At 45.9% G+C, this 11,860-nt stretch overlaps 1 protein-coding gene across 5 annotated transcripts in view; it reads right to left on the reverse strand.

Moving 5' to 3' along the window:
• Positions 1 to 7,133: 7,133 nt before the first annotated feature.
• GLT8D1 (glycosyltransferase 8 domain containing 1) overlaps positions 7,134 to 11,860 on the reverse strand; it is a 25,866-nt gene continuing 21,139 nt past the window's right edge. For all 5 annotated transcript variants that reach the window (XM_025206753.1, XM_025206755.1, XM_025206752.1 and 2 more), the window contains 3 exons: positions 9,889 to 10,055; positions 9,576 to 9,688; positions 7,134 to 8,390 (listed from right to left, as the gene is read on the reverse strand). In XM_025206753.1, coding sequence (XP_025062538.1) covers positions 8,200 to 8,390; positions 9,576 to 9,688; positions 9,889 to 10,055 — 471 coding nt within the window. In that variant the 3' untranslated portion in view covers positions 7,134 to 8,199. The remainder of the gene's footprint in view (positions 8,391 to 9,575; positions 9,689 to 9,888; positions 10,056 to 11,860) is intronic.

The raw sequence follows: 11,860 nt of genomic DNA on the forward strand, positions 1-11,860 counted from the left end.
CCCCCCCCCACTTACCTGCTGGGCACTGCATTACTGCTGCATTCCGGCCCACCTGCAGCAGGCTGGGCGTCTATGTGCGCACACTCCTCCTGGCCTTCCGCGTATCACTCACAGGCTGTCTACATACTAGGGCTGCGTGAAGCTTCAGTCGCTATTTCAATTTGATGGAGATTCAGCCCAATTTGGTGGCCAAATCTCCCAACCAAATCAGGAGACACTTTAATTTCTCCAAATTGATTTGGAAAGATTAGATGATTTAGATGTAGACAGTTTTAAATGTTTTTTCTACATACCCCAAGGTACCAGGCGGCTTATGAATGCTGTGATGCTGGGGTGGATGGAGTGTCCCACATGAAAGCACGGGGGTCCCCACTGTGCTCAGCAGCAGACCCAGAAGTAGACCAGAAGCACTTCTGGTCCACTTCCAGGTACGTTGGGGAGTGCACTGGGGGCCTCCTGGCTCAGTGACTGGTGCCTGGGTCTGGGGGGGCACCCAGGGTCCCCCTGTGGCTGATTGCCAAGCTGGGGGGGAGGTGCAGGGAAGCCCCCCAGCGTGCTCAGCGGCAGACCCGGAAGTGGACTGGAAGTACTTCTAATCCACTTCTAGGTTCACTGTTGAGCACACGGGGGGAGGAGGGGGAGCATGCTTCTGTGGGATGCTCCATCCACCCCACCATTTCAGAGTTCACAAGTCGCGCCTGGTACCTCGAGGTATGTAGGAAAAACATTTAAAGCTGTTTCTATGGCTGAATTACTAATTCTCCAAATCAGCATCGAATCTTCAGATTCAGATTCAGCCCAATTGAATCGGAACGGTGATCCAAATCAACAAATCAAATTACTGTCCCCGATGCAGGCTGAATCTGAATCGAATATGGCCCAATTTGCACACCCCTACTGTGTACCATTAGTGGTACATGTACCAGTTTGGGAACCACTGCACTAGATGTTTTAAAACCTCATCCACCTCATCATCCTCCTGGTCTAGTGGTCTATAGCAGACACCCGCCATGACATCACCTTTGTTGTTCTCCCCTCTGACTCCAACCCAGAGGCTTTCAACAGGCCTATGTCTAGTTTTACACTGGACTTCTGAGCAATCATACAAGTCTTTTATATAAAGTGCAACTCCTACTCCTTTTTTCCCCTGACTGTCCTTCCTGAACAGTTTGGACCCATCCATGACAGTATTCCAGTCATGCAAGCAATCCTTGGAGGAACATCCATAGTCAAAGAAGCCAGAGCCTTGCTAGTGACACCATCTGTGCAGCCATGCATTGGTCTGCAGGATGCATCTGCTCCAGCCTGGTCCTTCTCTGTGATTTCAGAGCTGCTGGTTGTTATCTTTGAAAACTCACAGTGATCAGAAGTCTTGGATGATTGGAAAAGGGCAAACATAGTGCCCGTATTTAAAAAGGGGAAAAAAAGAGGATCCAAGGAACTTCAGCCTCACCTCAGTCCCTGGAAAAATCATGGAGCAGATCCTTAAAGGAATCCATTTCTGAGCACTTGGAGAAGGTGGTGATTAGGAACAGTCAGCATGGATTCACCAGGGGCAACTCATACCTGACCAATCTGATTGCCCTCTATGATGACTGGCTCTGTGGATGCAGGGAGAGCAGTGGATGGGTTATACCTTAATTTTAGTAAAGCTTTTGATATTGTCTCCCACAACCTTCTCGCAGACAAGCTAAAGAAGTATGGGTTGGATGAATGGACTGTAAGGTGGATAAAAAACTGGCTGGAGCATTGGGCTCAGAGGGTAGTAATCAATGGCTTAATGTCTAGTTGACAGCCAGTATCAAGTGGAATGCCCCAGGGGTTGGTCCTGGGGCCAGTTTTGTTTAATACCTTCATCAGTGACCTGGAAGATGGCATAGAGTGCACCCTCAGCAAGTTTGCAGATGACACCAGGCTGGGGTGTGTGTGTGTGGAGGGTGGGAAAATAGTAAATATGCTGGAGGGTAGGGCTAGGTTTCAGAGTGATGTAGTCAGATTGGAGGATTGGACCAAAAGAAATCTCATGAGGTTCAACAAGGACAAGTGCAATGTCCTGCACTTAGGACAGAACAACCCCATGCATCAGTACAGGCTGGGGGCTGACTGGCTGAGCAGCAGTTCTGTAGAAAAGGACCTGGGGGTTACAGTGGACAGTAAACTCAATATGAGCCAACAGTGTGCCCTTGTTGCCAAGAAGGCTATGGGCATACTGGCTGCATTGGTAGGAGTGCTGCAAGCAGGGCAAGAAAAGCGATTATTTCCCTCTTCAGCACTGGTAAGGCCAGATTTGGAGTACTGTGTTCAGTTTTGGGCCCCCATTACAGAAAGGATTTGGACAAATTGGAGAACTGAAATTCCAACTGTAATTTTCTACAATTCTATGATTCTCCTTGACTGGAATGATTGAGAACACCACCTGAGCCCTGATCCCCTTCACTCTTGCACCCTGAGCCCTGTAGTCAACTTTTGATTTGCTCACGGTCACCCCTGGCAGTATCACTGGTGCCCACGTAGATGAGCAACATAGGGTAGTAGTCAGAGGGCCAGATACGTCTCTGTAATCCCTCTGTGACATCTCAGATATGGGCTCTGAGCAAGCAGCAGACCTCCTGAGACAATGGGTGAGGTTGCAGATGGATGCTTCTATCCCCTGCAGAAGGGTCTCCAACTACCACCACCATTTATTGCTCCCTTGGTAACAGTAGTCTCGATTCTCCAAACCTTGTGGAGGCCTGGCCTGGCCTCTTTCACCAATGGAATGTGCTCCTCCTGCTCTGGTGCTAGGGCTCCATATCGGTTCTCCAGGCAGTCCACTGCAGGTGGAGATGAAGATTTCTGCTTATTGCCAGAGGTCACAAGCTTCTAACTTTCACCTTCCTGGGAGTCCATGTCCTCTTCCTTCTCTGACACTGCCTCTAGCAGTCCTTCCTCTGCAATCCTAGAGGTCTTCTCCAGCATGGAGTCAATCAAGTCCTTGTGGCAGAGGATGTTTGGAATCCTTGCCACCTCCTCCTGTAGATCTCTTACCTGCTTCCTGACAGGCACCACTAGGAGGCACTGCTCACATCGCAGGTACTTCATCTGGGTGGCACTGGAAGGAACCGGCAAGCTGCAGTATCCACAGTGCCAAACCAGGACCTGGGTGTAAGCTTTGATGGTGAATGGACCTCATGAACCGACACCTATCAGGTGCAAGCAGAGGAAGAGCTGGCAGTGGCAGTGGCTCTGGCAGTGCAATGTTCTTCAGCCATTTCTCTGGGTTTTTTAATCTGCTGCCTCTCTTGTTTCTCTTTCGAACCTGACCTTCCCTAGCAAACTCCCTGATAAACTAGCCTGTTCACTGTTCCTTGGTCCTGAAAGGCTCCGTTTTCATGGTTAACCTGCTTCTTCCTCTCACCAAGCTTACCGTTTAAGGAAGGTAGGAGAGAATTTCCAGGCAAACTCTCTAGCAAACTGCCCCTTGCTCTGGACTCTAGTTAAACAAGGGGCTTAAGAGTACTGGTCTAACTGCTGAGTTTGAGCTATTTAAACTAAATCTATGTGGATTAGCTACTCAATTAAAGAAAAAAACAAACTTAAAGGCTCCCCTTCAAAGAGATGGGTGGCTAACTTATCTGAGAGCTGACCTGCAAACTGCCCTGTTTGCTGCTTGTTCACTCAATCTGGATGCTAACATAGAAAGCTTCTTGCATAAATTTGCAGATGACACAAAACAAGGAAGGACTAGAAATACGTTGGAGGACATAAAACCAGTCTGCAGCCAATAGGATGAAGTTAAGTGCTGATAAATGCAAGGTGCTACACACTGGGTGCATCTACACAAGACGCTTTACTATGCAGTAGAGAAAATTACTGCACAGTAAGTGTCACTGTCTACACATGCAGACCTTTACTGTGGAATAATTTACTCTACTCGGATGTTAATTTTCTACCTTCATTTGCAGGTAGCAAATTAACTGGGGAGTAGTTACTGCACAATAAGGCATGTGTAGACAGCTGACTGGGAGCACATTTGCTCCCAGTCAGCTGAGCAGTAGGGGGTGGGAGATTGGTACCTGCCCACAGGAGCTGCCTGCTGCTGGGGCAGGCTCTGGTGGCAGAGCCCAGGCAAAAACAATGTTCCCGTGCCCTGGCAGCAGGGAGCTCCCAGCCCCGGCTCCATGATTGCAGGCAGCTCCTGGGAGCAAGGAGCAATCTCCCAGACCCTGCTCCAATCATGGAATGGGAGATGGGAGTTCCCTGCATGGGGAAAAGTTCCCTGCCCAGCCTGGAGTTGGCTGGGACCTGCCCCAGACTGGGACAGTTCCCAGTCAGCGCTGGGCTGCACAGGGAAGTCTGCACATGCAGCCTGGAGCTGGCTGGGAACAATCCCATTTCAGGCAGTTCCCAGCCAACTTCAGACTGCACAAGCAGACTGGGACAGTTCCTGGCCAGCCCAGAGCTGGCCGAGCAATCGAGACACGGGGCTTGGGAAGAGGTGTCGGGGAGGGGCAGGTCCCAGCCCCCTGCCCTAGTTTACTGGTGAGGCAGCTAGCAGCAAGCCCGCAACTAGGCAGGGATTCCCCACCCAGCTAGGGGCTCACTGTTAGCTGCCCCAAAGACAGAATGTGGAAGGGGGCTGGGACATGCTCCTCCCCTGCAGCTTTCCAAGCCCCCTGCCCCATTTGGGGAGCTGGGCTGGAAGCTCCCTGCTGCAGAGGCATTGTACTATCCTGGACTCTGCCATCAGAGCCTGCCCTGGCAGCAGGCAGCTCCCAGGGGCAGGGAGCAATCTCCCAGCCCCCACCAGAAGACAGCTATCTCCTGGCCCTGTGCTTGCTGACAGTCCGTAGCCTAGCACGCAGGGGGAGCCTGGAGCTCCCCCTTGCTGCTGCAGGGGAACCAAGCAGGTAAAGACAATAAAAAAGGTTAAACAGTAAAGAGGACACAAGGAACTATAGGAAATGCTCCACAATGCCCGTTTGTGTAGATGCCTGCCCAGGGTGGGTTTACTCTGGAGTAAACCCATTCAGCACCAGTTGCACGTGTAGATGCACCTCTTGGAAAGCATAATCACAAATGCCAAATGGGTGACACTTCAGTGGATGACAGCACTATGGAGAAGGATCTGGGAGTCTTGGTAGATCACAGACTCTATATAAATCTGCAGTGTAATGTGGCTACCCAAAAGGCAAATGCAGTTTTGGGATGCATCAACAGAAGCATAAGGTGCAAGACTTGGGAGGTGATAGTGCATCTACTCGCTCTGGTTAGGCCTCATCTAGACTATTATGTGCAGTTTTGGGCTCCACATTTTAAAGAAGATGTAGAGAAGTTAGAAAGGGCCCAGAGACAGGCAACAAAGATGGTAAATAGCTTGGAAAGCAAGTCATAGAAGGAGAGCCTGAAGGAGCTACCCATATTCAGCTTGCAGAAAAGATACTTAAAGAGGGGACATGACAGCAGTCTTCAAATACTTGAAATGCTGCCATAAGGAAGAAAAACACCTTTTCTCTCTTGCTGCAGAGAGCAGAACATGGAACAATGGCTTGAAGTTGCAGCATAGTAGGTTTAGACTGGACATCAGACAGAACTTCTTCACTGTTTGAACAGTGAGGCAGTGGAATAGACTGCTTAGGGAAGTTGTAGACTTTCCATCATTGGAGGCATTCAAAAAGAGGTTGGGCAGGCATTGGTTTGGGATAATTTAAGTGTAGCTATGCCTGTTCTCCACTATAGATATTTTCCAGGCTTTGCTGGTTCCTACATGGGACCGGAAGGGAATTTTTCCCTCCCTTCTGCTGCTACATGCATCAGGGGTTTTTAATTTTTTTAAGCCTTCCTCAGAATTGTTGCGTCTTAGTTGCAGCAAAGGTTGGGGATTGATTGGGTTGTGCCAGTGCTCCTGCTGGACTTAAACATGGACAGTCCTGGCTAAAGGGTCTTGCCCCTCTTCTCAGGGTTAGATCAATCATATTTGAGGTCAAGAAGCAATTTTACTCCATGGTGAGACTGGTATAGACTGCAGAGGTTTTTGCCTTCCTCTGTACTGCAGAGTGTGGCCCTATTTCCTGGGATCTCTTGATTGTATGTTAACAACCTTTACAGAAGCAGGACATTGGCTGCCATAGTCCCCCTGCTTTACCTGTGCCAGGTTAGGTTGTTATGTCTTATGGTTTTTGTCAGGGTTGACTGAGGTTTGGCTAACTGGATAGACAGTGGATCTGTACAGGATGGTTTAGATAGAAGTGATCCTGCACCAGGCAAAACAGTGGATTAGATGACCTCTGGAGGTCCGTTCCACGCCTACTTCTCTATGATGCTAAACAATCTGGGCCTATATATCTAGGGGGATGCTTGCTCCCTTATATTTAATCACAATCCCTTAGGTCAGCTGAGAACAGCCTCCAACAATGACCAGCAATGTGTCACGTATACTTGGTGCATGGAAGGTACTCTCAACAGGCACTCCTCAACTCTAGAACTTCCTCCTTCTTGAAGCTTACCAGAGCCCAAGCCTGGACATCTTTCAGTAGTATTGCTAAATGTGTGTCTTCTCAAACAAAGCTAGGCTGGGAAATTGTTTAGGGGATTTCTGTTTCATGCTGATATTCTAGTTGCCTTTTAAGTTGTTTTGTTCTCTTGTTCCATTCCATTTGATAAGATACTCTGCTTCTTTAATTGTAAGCCACCCTTAGCCTTCATTGGGAGGGGCAGCATACAAATAGAATAAATAAATTTAATAAATTAAATTTGAAAAATACAAACACCACACCACTTGCTATTGAAACTATTTCAGGCAGGGTCATTTTTGAGGTAGAATGGCAACACTTGAAGTGCTTCATTGGCATACAATATCTGACCTCTCACATTTTGGAGTGCTAATAAAGGCCCCATGTGCCTTTAAGTGTTACGTCTGTCTAAGATAAAGTGCTCTTCATGCAATAATTGCCTTGAGAGAAAATGGCAGCAAATCAGCAACATGGTTATTTGTCGTGTCAGTTTCCTTAAATCTCATAGGATTTTATGATACTCCACACAAACCATAAGGAAAACAGTGTTTAAATATACCTAAATAATATAAATATATAGTGGTTTAATAAAGAATATAAATACAAATATATAAATAAATATAAATGGTAATTTATATAGGCCTCATTTGAAAACTAAAATACTTACATAAGTATGTTTAAAGAAGCTAGTTTCCTTTTAAAGTAAGGGTCAGCTGAGTTACTTTAAACAGTGAGGAAATAAATTCTTTCAAATACAACCTCATTACTTTAAATACAGAGCAGACAAATTTCCTTTTCATGACCCAGCATTATTCTCAAGACTAGAATGAGTTTTATATCATTTCTATATTCCAATGATCTGAAGTTGAATGCAACATAATTTAAATTCTATTTTTATTTTTGAATAAGCTTAGCTTGCTCCACAGCTTTAAAAAAAGTCTAGTGTCAAGTGGTAATTCATCAATCACTTAAAAAAACCCAACAACATATACTTGTCATAATTAAATGATACCTGAAGATTGACTTTTGGAAAGTTAGTTCATATAGACCAGGGGAATCAAACATACAACCAGATTCAGTCCATGGAGGTGGGTGGTTTGGCCCATGGGGCTTTTGCCATGAAAGAAGAGAGAGAGCCTCTAACACTGCTGCTACTTAAGCTCCGTTGTCACTATAGCAGATGGAGACCACACTGCTGCAGTCTGGATACAGCCTGCAGGATGATCCAGATACAGTTAGTGCAAAGAAAGGGTTAAATATAAACAGTCATGAATGAGTTGTCATGCAACAGAAAGCTCCAGATATCAAGTCCATGTTTTATAGGTAACAGAAGAAAACGGTACCAGTTTTTTTCTCATAAAAGTCTTGCACAGCAATTTAGTACATGGTAGTCACTCAGGTGCAGACAAAATTGCCAATTCCAGAAGACTAGTAGTGGAGTGAAGTAAAAAGATTATCAAGCAAAAATGCTAGTTCATAATGGTGCTTCTCTGCTTTTCCTAGAGCTGTTAAAATAGGTTCCTCAGTCACACAGAAAATGTCTCCTCTTGAAGCATGCATTTCAGGACATTTGAACATTTCACCTAAATGAGTATTTTTTCTGTGCTCTCAAGTGGCAAGGACTGCAAATGTAATATAAAACTGCTGACAGGAAAGAATCTGGCTCCAAGTTTCCTGAGAAAAAAAAAAACAGTCTACAAAATCCATTTTACTTTGCCTTATAAGCTTCTGAGTGTCTACGAATCAGGTTAAACTTGCCCGTAGGATCAGGAATGTACCACTTCTCCCAAACATCAGAATATGAAGCTGTTCTTCCCCAGGGTTTGAAATGTCCATTCCAATGGAGCAACTTGGCAGCTTTCACAAACTGTGGAGAATATCTTTTCCCAGCACTAGACCCTTTTCAAAAGAGAAGTTAGTCAAAACCATATACTTGTGCAGAAAGTTAAAAGCAATATCATCATCTTTCATAGACATCAGGGCTGGAAGGGCCCTCAGAAGATCATCGAGTCCAGCCCCCCGCCCAAAGGGCAGGAAGTCAGCTGGGGTCATATGATCCCAGCAAGATAAGCATCCAGTTTCATCTTGAAGGTGTTCAATGAAGGCGCTTGAACCACCTCCGGTGGCAGGCTGTTCCAGACCTTGGGGGCTCGGACAGTAAAGAAGTTCTTCCTTATGTCCAGCCTGAAACGATCTTGAAGTAGTTTGTGACCATTCGACCTCGTCATCCCTTGGGGCGCTCTGGTGAACAAACGTTCCACCAGATGCTGGTGGTCACCCCCGATAAACTTGTAGGTGGCCATCAGATCACCCTGAGCCTGCGCTTTTTCAGGCTAAAGGGCCCCAGGGCTCTCAGCCTGTCATCGTAGGGTCTGCTTCCCTGACCTCTGATCATGCGCGTGGCTCTTTTCTGGACTCTCTCAAGCTTCTCCACATCCTTTTTGAATTGTGGAGCCCAAAACTGGACACAGTACTCCAGCTGCGGCCTCACTAAGGCCGAGTACAGGGGGAGAATGACGTCCCGGGATTTGCTTGAGAAGCATCTATGGATGCAAGCCAGCGTTTTGGTCGCTTTACTAGCCGCCGCATCGCATTGCAGGCTCATGTTCATGAGCCTGCATCTTAACATCTTAGCATGCACAATGTTAATTTAGAGTTAGATATCAAGGGAAATAATGTGCGAGGAAGATGGTAAAAAGTGATGCACAGTCCTCACAGATTAGTGCTAGATTGTGAGTTGCAGATTAACACTGTTTTAAACCACTTCTACTGCTCCCATATTTTGAGGCTGCTTTGGCTTCACATTCATGTTAAAGCTGTGTTAGAGCTGTCCATGCATTACCCATCATCAAAACAAACTTTAAAAAGGTAAATTCAACCAGTAGCTAAATGGATGGATACATTTGCAATTGGAGTTCTGAAATTGGGAAAAACAGAGTGGAAAGCAGGAAAAAGATATTCCTCTTTACCCACCTGAAAAAAAAAAACAGTTTGCTGCATTATCACCTAACAATGGTCAGCTACGGACTTAGTGAAATGAATGAGGGAGTAAATTAAACCTGAATATTGTAATTTCATACTTACCAAGATGTCGGACATTCCACAAAGGGTCAATATTGGAGTACTGCTTGTAAAATACAATTAGCAGTGGGGGTGTAGCCACGTTGCCTGCCAGAGTCTTACTGTATAATTCTTCTCTAGAGGGGAAGAACAAACAAAGAATTTTTTTAGCTGAAGGTGCTAACATACACCTAAAATGGTAATTTTCAAAGCAAGTGTACACTGTATTATGTCTAGAGGTTTACATGTCTAGTAATTTATATTTCCACAATTAAATTTTATCATGATAAGGCAAAGCCCAATAGTTTTCACTCCCTCTCCTGTTGTTTATTCTTACACTACATTAAGTTTCATCCATTTCTCCAGCTGGTTAGTGATGTTCTTCAGTTTCCATTCTGTTAAATTGGCAACAAAGACCCCTGGATTGAAAGAGCAGGTGCTAGCTTTCATGGCAAGCTTCCGGATTGTTTCTTTTTTGTAGTCTAGGAATCCAATATAATTATACTGAAAACAAGAGGAAGAAAACTGAAATTAGTTTTTAGTCTTAACTGCACCTAAATACAAGATTTTGTTTAAAATATACCACCCTAGCTCCAGTTAAAAAAAAAATTCAGCATCTCTGCTAGAGCATAGAATTGTAGTGTGTTTACAAAAATCCCTTTCTTGAGCTTCAAGAGCTTGAAGTGTCAAGCTTTCAGAACATGTTACAGGGGTGTAGATTGTAGCCGTGTTGGTCTAAGGACATAGGCAGACAAGGTTCTTTGGGTGAATCTGATATCTTTTATTAGACCAACTTAAATAGTTGGAAAACAATTATTAAGCAAGCTTTCCAGTTCAAAAACCCCTTCGTCAGGCTGAGGAAGTTTCAGCAGTTAGTGTGTGCTCTTCCTGGATGGAATGAAAAGTAAAGAAGCCAGCGGCTGGGCTGGTATGCATACAAGATGGGTAGTCAGTGAAAATGTAGATTGAGGAGTCAATGGGTGAGAGACAGGCTGGGAGGGGGAGGGAGAGAGAAGGGGAATGAATAGTGGAGAGATACCTGAGGAGTCAGATGTCAGGCAGGTTATAATGTGTCATAAATCCAATGTTTATATTTAGTCCATGATTTGTAGTATCCAGGAGGTTGATGAAGTGGAGTTCATAGGCTGGTCTCTGGGAAGTGTTTTGTAAGTTTCCTTCTTCACCCAACAAGGACACTGCTGCAGTACAAATCTATCAAAGACAGGAATACCGAATTACCTGTGGGGGCACTCTCTCTCCAATCTCTCAGTCCTGATCCTCAAAGGAAACTTACAAAACACTTCCCAGAGACCAGCCAATGAACTCCACTTCATCAACTTCCTGGATACTAAAAATCATGGACTAAATATAGACATTGGATTTATGACACTATAACCTGCCTGACATCCGACTCCCCAGGTATCTCTCCACTATTCATCCCCCTTCTCTCTCTTCCCCCCCTCCCCAGCCTGTCTCTCACCCATTGACGACTCAATCTACATTTTCACCGACTACCCGTCTTGTATGCATACCAGCCCAGCTGCTGGCTTCTTTACTTTTCATTCCATCCAGGAAGAGCACACACCAACTGCTGAAACTTCCTCAGCCTGATGAAGGGTTTTTGAACCCAAAAGCTTAATAATTGTTTTCCAACTATTTAAGTTGGTCTAATAAAAGGTATCAGATTCACCCAAAGAACCTTGTCAAGCTTTCAGAACAATTTTCCAGTTCTTTCAGGAATGCTGAAGGCAAGTATATGATATAGATCCACAAATAAAAACTAGGGGTGCACCGGTAAAGATTTTCTTGGCCGATACCTATCTGATAACCAATTTACAGGAATGTAGCCAGGCAGTGTGGAGAGCAGCTCCCTGCAGGTAAGTCTGTGGAGGGGCAGATCTAGGCCCCCACAGTGATGTAGGGAGTGGAGCAGGGGCTAGGGGTGCTGCCCAGCCAGAGTGGTGACTGGGACCCAGGGCCAGGGCAGGGAGCAGGACAGAGCCACGGGTGGCTTGTCCAGGGGACCAGCGTCCCGGCACTTAAAAATGGTGGCAGGGTGACTGAACTAAAGCTTATCAAATGAGCATAATTTCAAGCATTGCCGCCACCATTTTTAAGTGCAGGGACACTTATAACTGAAGCCAAGCTGAGTGGGGTGAGGGTGGATGTAGGCTGCTCACTGTAGGCTCAGGGCTCTGTGCCCTGCTGCCTTTGCCCCAGTGGCCTTGCACTAGCTGTGTGCCCCCTGCCTGCAGAATGTATAACTCACTGCCCCCACTGCTGCTGGGCAGACAGGGGGTATATGGCTG

This window comes from Alligator sinensis, unplaced genomic scaffold (assembly GCF_000455745.1).
Source record: "Alligator sinensis unplaced genomic scaffold, ASM45574v1 scaffold78_1, whole genome shotgun sequence".
Lineage (NCBI taxonomy): Eukaryota > Metazoa > Chordata > Crocodylia > Alligatoridae > Alligator > Alligator sinensis.